This window comes from Leucoraja erinacea, chromosome 21, assembly GCF_028641065.1.
Source record: "Leucoraja erinacea ecotype New England chromosome 21, Leri_hhj_1, whole genome shotgun sequence".
Taxonomy (NCBI): domain Eukaryota; kingdom Metazoa; phylum Chordata; class Chondrichthyes; order Rajiformes; family Rajidae; genus Leucoraja; species Leucoraja erinaceus.
The window spans coordinates 8,162,750-8,170,608 of record NC_073397.1 but is presented as its reverse complement, the minus strand read 5'-3'; the positions used below and the strand labels follow the sequence as shown (position 1 = coordinate 8,170,608).

General features: G+C 44.9%; 1 protein-coding gene across 1 annotated transcript; it reads left to right on the top strand.

The window, feature by feature from the left end:
- Positions 1-1,389: 1,389 nt before the first annotated feature.
- On the top strand, positions 1,390-7,431 carry LOC129707213 (phosphoenolpyruvate carboxykinase, cytosolic [GTP]-like). Its single transcript, XM_055652045.1, has 9 exons — positions 1,390-1,528; positions 2,004-2,257; positions 3,117-3,298; positions 3,683-3,886; positions 4,011-4,198; positions 4,338-4,500; positions 4,643-4,999; positions 5,348-5,443; positions 6,198-7,431. The coding sequence occupies exons 2-9, from the start codon at positions 2,034-2,036 to the stop codon at positions 6,650-6,652; spliced, it is 1,869 nt and encodes a 622-aa protein (XP_055508020.1). The 5' UTR covers positions 1,390-1,528; positions 2,004-2,033; the 3' UTR covers positions 6,653-7,431.
- The last annotated feature ends 428 nt before the right edge of the window (positions 7,432-7,859 follow it).

The window sequence follows — 7,859 nt, the reverse complement described above, 5'->3', positions numbered from 1 at the left end:
TTTCCCCACCATCTGTACATTTTTTTTGTCCCCAGGACTCTTTCATGACAGATCCACTGGGTGCCTTCCACTGTGATTCCGCTAATGATGCTCTCTAGGATACTGGAGTACAACTGACTTTTTTAAGCAGGCAATAGCATCTACTGTAACTCATAGAAAGAAATTACATTGTGCAAAGCAGCAATTCTTCCATCTAGTCTAGAAAGAGAGGTAGCTTTAGGAAATTTCCGCTTGGTATGCAGGTTTTTTGACAACCCCTACACTGAAAAAGTGTATCAAAAACAAGCAGAGGTGCATGCTACCTTTCTAAATGCAGTACCCACTAATGAATATTACGTTTGTTGCAGCCATCGTGATTTTTGTAGGTCGTGCCTGGGAAATTGCTCTATCAGAGGTAGTAGTGAACTCCAAGGAAAGTCACCTAATGCTTCTTGCAAATGAACATGAACATCCAGTACTTTTTCCTCTCCATAGATCGATCCATTGTGGCACTTTCTGAAAGAGCAGTATTCACCCTGTCCGAGTCCATTTTTATCTACTTTTCAGCTACACCAGGTTGCTCTGAGGAAGGGTCTTTGACCTGAAACACTAACTTTGCTTCTTTCTCCACAGACGCTGCCTGGCCTGCTGAATATTTCGAGCATTTTCTGTTTTTATTTCAGATTTCCACCATCTGCAGGTTGTTGTTCACTTACAATTTGACAAATGCACAGATTTGCTACAGATTCTTCCTATTTTACAAATTGACTACACTCTGATAGCATCTCTTCAGCTGCAAAGTGCTTTTGGATGCCTTGAGATTCGAATAGATGTGATACAAACGCAAGTCTTCCTCTTCCCTGTTCTATTCCGAGCCTAAGTGATATCGTGAATTGAATCTACGCCTGATTCGAGCCCCCAACTCCTAGCCTATCAGCAGGTAACAATAGTGATCATAAATCAACAATTCCGCTCCGGAGGTGTGCCTGCCTGTGCTAAGATCTCATTGGAAGGTCAGCTGCTGCAATGTTCCTGTGGGAACAACATATCTCATAAATCGCAATCAGCGTTTTCTGGTTCAAAAAACAATCCACATAGTTGCCTCAGAGTTGGTCCAAAGTCCGACACTAGAATGTTCAGTAACTTGCCTACCTCAGCTTTAACGGGTGGAAAAAGATACATTTTAACAAGTATCGATCACTGTTTGCTGAAAGACGTTATTGGCTGGATTATGTATTAAAGTATGTCAAGACGTGAGCTTGTGCACACTTCAAACCTATTGATGACTGGTTGTTCCAACCGTTGTCAAATTCTGTCTGGATTACGTATTAACTGCGTTCTCAGTGAGGTGGGTTCACTATCAGTGACGTACATGACAAGCCCCCTTATTGGGAGTGATTGGTGGAGGGGCTTGGCTAATTCTGTATTTAAAGACACAGGCAATCCAATGAAAGATCATCAGATACCTGCAGAACTTCAGAGTTAAGGTTGCTTGGAAGAAAAAAACATCTATAATCAAACTGACTGGAAGGCAGATTCAGCAAGCAAAGTAAGTGATTTTCACTGAGAATAGAAGACGCAAGAAATTGCAAATGTTAGAATCTTGAGCAAACACAAGTGCTGGAGGAAGGTCTGACGAAGGATTTTGACCAGAAATCTCATCTATCCATTTCTCCACAGATGCTGCCTGATGCACTTAGTTCCTCCAGCACTTTGTGTTTTGCTATTGAGAATAGATGTTTTTTCCAGTTGAGACTCATAACGTTATTTTTATTGCAGCATACCTTTGTAAATAACTGAATTATTTATTATTTCTATCTATGCGGTGTTCCTTTTTTTCTTTTAAAGCAAACTGAGACTACTTATTGTGTTTCTTAGCATTGTCTGATACTTATTCTACATACAACAATCATGCATTGAGACAATATCACTTTAAATCTCTATAATAATGTGTGTGCAATGCTTTAATTTTCTTCACGTGTTCACATTACCAGTTTGTCATAACCATTCATTGTTGTTTGCAGGTTGCTAACGATCTTCTTAGTGGAGACGATATGGCACCCCAGTTCCAGTCTCAGACCTTGGGCGCTGTGAAAGTGGTCTATGGGGATCCGAGCGAGTTAAGTCCTAGTGTGAGATACTTTGTGGAAGAAAATGCGAAGCTGTGCCAGCCAGCCAGCATCCACATCTGTGATGGAAGCGAGGAGGAGAACAGGCAGATTCTGGCCCTGATGGAGGAACAAGGAATGATCAAACGCCTACGCAAGTACCAGAACTGGTGAGCAGTTTTCTCCCATGTGGTTTGTAACATTGTTGTTAGTCTGTTTAATTCGTCTGTTTTGACTATTTTACCGTCGTAATGTTTTTTGCACAAACCATGTTCTCGGGGTATCTAAACCTAAATTTTAGTAGTTACTTAAGTTATGATGTCGGATGGAAGCTGCATACCCAAATCTCGTTGCACTTATGTGCAATGACAATAAAATACATTATTATTATTATTATTATTAGTGTTTTTTTTGGCAGTGTATAACAAATTTAGCCATACCATATTTACTTTAACTATTGAATATCAGACGTGATGCTCGAATGTTACACATAGTGCGAAGCATGCACGCTGTGCTACCAGTGTGGTGCTTCTATCACCTCTCCAGCTCCTTGCTGGGTCTCACTGAGATTGCTAGACCCCCTAATGAACTGCCCAGACCTTCATATCATCACACTTGTCATGGTAGAATGGGTAGAGATCTAGCTCCTGCACAGAGCTTTAAAGTGATATGGAAGATAATGTGAGTTCATTAATGAATATTCATTGAAGCCAAACAGATATCAAATGTCAGCATTTCCAGTAAAATTTCAGTGATGCTACACAGCACCATGCACAGGTTTAGATGGAATACACGTTGTATAAAGTTCTCTGCCCATCACCCTTAGTAGTTTACACCACACACGCATTATATTCAACATAAAGTCTCCGACTTTACAGAATTGTCCTGTGCACTTTGACCAGTCGGTACCAGAATCTGCAGTCGTTGTGAATGCTGCACATTGCAACGGTGCGGCGGTCAGTGTGGGCAGTGACTGACCTAAAGGAGGAGTCACCACCTTTCGTTCTCATCACCTTTTATCACCTCCAGCTGGCTGGCTCGCACCGACCCCAAGGATGTTGCTCGTGTGGAGAGTCAAACGGTGATTGTCACCCCTGAACAGCGGGATACCGTTCCCATAGCGAAGAACGGACAGAGCCAGCTGGGCCGATGGCTGTCCGAGAAGGAATTTGAGAAGGCCTTCACTGCACGATTCCCAGAGTGTATGAAAGGTAAAAGGCGTTGATTCAATCTGTAATATCTCCCAGCTACTCTTTTATGTTGACTAGTTACGCTGGCATTTGGCCACCTCTCCCAACACTCAAATTACCTAAGGTGGTTCCAGATCTACACCGAGGAGCTAGGATCCCTGCAGCTGACAATCACAGACATTGCAAACAAATTTCCTGCCAACGCTCTTTGGACATATTAGTGGGACCTTTGCCAAATTGCACAGTGTAGCTTGTACATATATAGGAATGCTACCATATTTGACAGTGTAGAGGTACAATAATTAAAATTTAAACTCTCCTTAACATTTTGGTAATAAGGCATTCTCCAGTGATCTTCTGCTCCAGCAGTGCCCATGGACTGACCTCCTTGCTTTGAATCTCCAGGCCGTACGATGTACCTGATCCCGTTCAGCATGGGGCCCGTGGAGTCGCCTCTGAGCAAGTTTGGCGTCCAGCTCACGGACTCGCCCTACGTTGTAGCCAGCATGAGGATCATGACTCGTATGGGAGCGGCTGTGCTGGAGGCGCTGGGCAGCGGCCAGTTTGTGAAGTGTCTCCACTCAGTGGGCTGTCCTCTACCACTGAAGAGTAAGTGTGGTCCTGCTGTTTGAACGGCTTGTGCTGTGTGGATGATGGGGGAAGGGGTTGTTGTGCACTTTGAGGCAGAAACTTTGTATTGGGCCTGTGGTGACAATCTCCGTCTTGCTTGCAGAGCCACTGGTCAATAACTGGGCCTGCAACCCGGAGCTCATCCTGGTCGCCCACATTCCTCAGCGCATGGAGATCAATTCATACGGGAGTGGCTACGGCGGCAACTCGCTGCTGGGGAAGAAATGCTTTGCCCTGCGCATTGCATCGAGGATGGGCAGGGACGAGGGCTGGCTGGCTGAACACATGCTGGTGAGTAGAGGGGGGGGGGGGGGAGGGGGCTGCTCATTGTGGAGCCACGGCTGGAGGGTTAGTCAGCAGCTGCAGATTATCAGTAACCTGGCTTTGCTCCCAGCATCTGACCGGCCTCTCCCCTTCCTTCCTTCCACAGATCATGGGTGTGACCAACCCCAAAGGCCAGAAGAAGTACATTGCTGCCGCGTTCCCCAGCGCTTGTGGCAAAACTAACATGGCCATGATGAAGCCCACACTGCCCGGCTGGAAGGTGGAGTGTGTGGGAGATGACATCGCCTGGATGAAGTTTGATGAGCAAGGTTTGTGGGTTTTGACAATTCTCCACAGTTGAAATCAAATGAAACAAAATATTGAGGAAATTGTCCAATTTATTCCAAGCCTTGTGCCTGGTGTGAGAATGGTTAACCCTGTTAACAAAGATCTTCCTGCTCCTCTCCACAGGAATCCTGAGGGCAATCAACCCAGAGAACGGCTTTTTCGGCGTTGCCCCCGGGACATCCGTGAAAACCAACCCAAACGCTATGAAAACCATCCATGAGAACACCATTTTCACCAACGTGGCAGAGACCAGTGATGGTGGCGTTTACTGGGAAGGAATCGACGAAACCCTTCCTCCCCACATCACAGTGACTTCCTGGAGGAACAAAAGGTGGACACCAGAAGATGGGGAACCTTGTTCACACCCCAACTCCAGGTTCTGCTCTCCTGCCAGCCAGTGCCCAATCATGGACCCAAACTGGGAGTCTCCCGATGGCGTTCCCATTGAAGCAATTATCTTTGGAGGGCGGAGGCCGAGAGGTATGGAAGTGTATTCTGTAAAGGAGCACTCACAAGCATTAGACGGTCAGTGTGTGGGTTAATGACAATGTACTGAACCACTGCTCAATGTGCTGAGGAGCCCCTACTGTAGTCAGGTAGTAAATGGCTGGAATTGTAAGCTCTTAAATCAATCAATTGAACTGCATGAGATTATAGTCATTACACAGTTCTCACACATAATAATGTGGCATGCTACTGATGTGTGTCACTTATCCAATCCCTATGATAAGCAGGGCAGTTACTGATAGCTCCCCTATCCTACAATCTAGAGGGCAGTAGGTTTTCTTCCCAATATGTACAATTTCATATTGATACCTGTCCCTCCAGGTGTCCCTCTGGTGTATGAAGCGTTCAACTGGCAGCACGGAGTTTTCATCGGAGCAGCCATGAGATCCGAGGCTACAGCTGCAGCTGAGCACAAAGGTACGAGACGATATGATAGAACTTGATTTATCCCAGGAGGAAAATTGATTTGCCAACAGTCATAAATACAAGATGCATGTAACAGAAAACATGAAATTAATGTGCCGAGTGGAAAAGATTGGGGATGTGCAAAGATTGGGGATTGGGGGTGGGGGAGAGGAGGAGGGGAGTCCGTCTACTCCACGACAGACGCGGGAGGCCTTGTATATTTTGATAGCATAAGAGTGAGACTGGGACAGGGAGTACAATGAGTCGAGTGTGGGGAGTCCAGTGAGACTGGGTCGTGCTGTACAGCAAGACCCATGACAGTGTACAGTTCAGTCAGACAGAGAACACCACAACATTGTAGCGTTGTTGTTACAGACAGACGGAAGGTGAGCAACAGTCAATTCACAATCCAGTAGTCTGCAGTACAGGAGCGTAACATTGCAACATGTAATGCAGAGCGGAATGAAATCATTTAGAAATTTAAAAAAGTTAAATTGGACGTGAAATACAATAATGTAGTGGCACAGAGCACAATAACATTGGAGGAGAACATGCGCTAACATTGAAATATATGTTGGGAAGTGTATGCCAGGAACATGGAGCTTTGTTCAACCTGAGACAGGGAGCTTTACCCTAACATTTGAATCCAGGACAAATGTTGTGGCATACTGAGGTTTGTTTCCATAAGTAACATCCCATTAGTCCCGTCATTCCCGTGCTCCTCTCGGCACCAGTTCTTTACGCCTCCTCTCTCGTTCTTCCTCAGGTAAGGTCATCATGCACGACCCTTTTGCCATGAGGCCTTTCTTCGGGTACAACTTTGGCAAGTACCTGTCGCACTGGCTCAGCATGGAGCACAGGCCCCAGTGCAGACTTCCCAAGATCTTCCACGTCAACTGGTTCCGCAAGGACAAGCAGAACAACTACCTGTGGCCCGGCTTTGGTGAGAACTCGCGGGTCCTGGAGTGGATGTTCCGTAGGATCGAGGGAGAGGACTGCGCCAAGCTCTCTCCCCTTGGCCTCATCCCCGCTGATGGTGCCCTGAACCTGGAGGGCCTGAACAATGTGAACATGGAGGAGCTCTTTAGTGTCGAGAGGGAGTTCTGGGAAGAGGAAATAAGAGAAATCAGGAGATACTTTAATGAGCAAGTCAGTAACGACCTTCCCAGTGACGTGGCCAATCAGCTGGTGCAGTTAGAGCAGAGAATAAGTCGCGTGTAACCAGGGCCTTGCCAACAGGACTATGGGCAGTAGCCATGATCACTTCCCACAAAATGGCCTCCAGTTGGTAAACATCAGTGTTTATTATGATTGTGAGTTAAATTCTCACACACATGCAATAATATTAGCGAGCTGTGTCTACTAACAGGTTTAGGTGAAAACTAGTGTTTCTAGAGTGGGCATTTACAATAATATTTATCGGCGTAGACCTCTTGCTTATGTCTATTTGTATTTTGTACTCTAATACATAGCCAACATGAATTAACAAGGTCTATGAATGCGGAGTCTGGCTGTGGGAATCCATGGCTCGGAATATGTTAGAGAACCATCTGCAGCCCACATGAAGGAAGCAGGACTTGAACCGGCCATTCTGAGCTGTTCTGAGTCTGTATTAATGTTCCTGCTGGAACTTTTGGGAGAGGTGACCTGTCCTGTGAACAGCAGGCAGCAAGGTCCTTTTAACGGGACAATTCTAATTTTAGTTTTGTTCAATTGTGGTCATTAATTTATCGGTGAGGTACAGTCAGCACCATTATACCACTGCCTCACTGATCAATGACCTTTGATAATACCACATGTAGAAACTCAGCCCATCATCAGTGGTTGACAGTGAAGCACAAATCATTGATGAAAGCATAGAGAGTTCATCTGTTCAAACTATAAATTATTTTTCTACAACTGACTTTGACTGAACTTGCATTATAATGCAGTGTGTTTCAAAAAAAAATGATTGTAGAGTGTGTGATGTTAAAAAATAAACTGTTTTGTTATGTTCTCTACATTTTGAATTTTATTTCACTGCATAATTCTCTGGGGTGCTATTTTTATTATTAGGGGGGTGGGGGGGATATGGGCATCAGTGGAAGGACTAGCATTTATTATCCGTCCCTAATTGCCCTGGAGTAGTTTATAGTGAACCACAACTTATACCCGCTGCTGTTTTTTTGGTGATGATGCCCCACGGTGCTGTTGGAAAGTGAGTCCCAGGATTTAGACTCAATACAGTGTAGTAAAGGCAATATATTCCCAAATCAGCATGGTGTAATACTTGGAAAATATGCAACTGTCAATGCTGAAAATATTCAGGTTAGGCCACATATGTGGAGAAAGAAATGGAATTAATGTTTCAGATTGGTGACCTTTCATAATTCGTTGCATTTCCTGTTATTAGTTCTGCTTAAAAGCTCCCTGATCCTAAAGGAAAACT

Coding starts and splice junctions, on each gene's coding strand:
- LOC129707213 (XM_055652045.1), top strand. CDS start 2,034: ATGGCACCCCAGTTCCAGTCTCAGACCTTGGGCGCTGTGAAAGTGGTC. Junction 4,501..4,642: donor GATGAAGTTTGATGAGCAAG/GTTTGTGGGTTT, acceptor TCCTCTCCACAG/GAATCCTGAGGGCAATCAAC. Junction 5,000..5,347: donor TGGAGGGCGGAGGCCGAGAG/GTATGGAAGTGT, acceptor CTGTCCCTCCAG/GTGTCCCTCTGGTGTATGAA.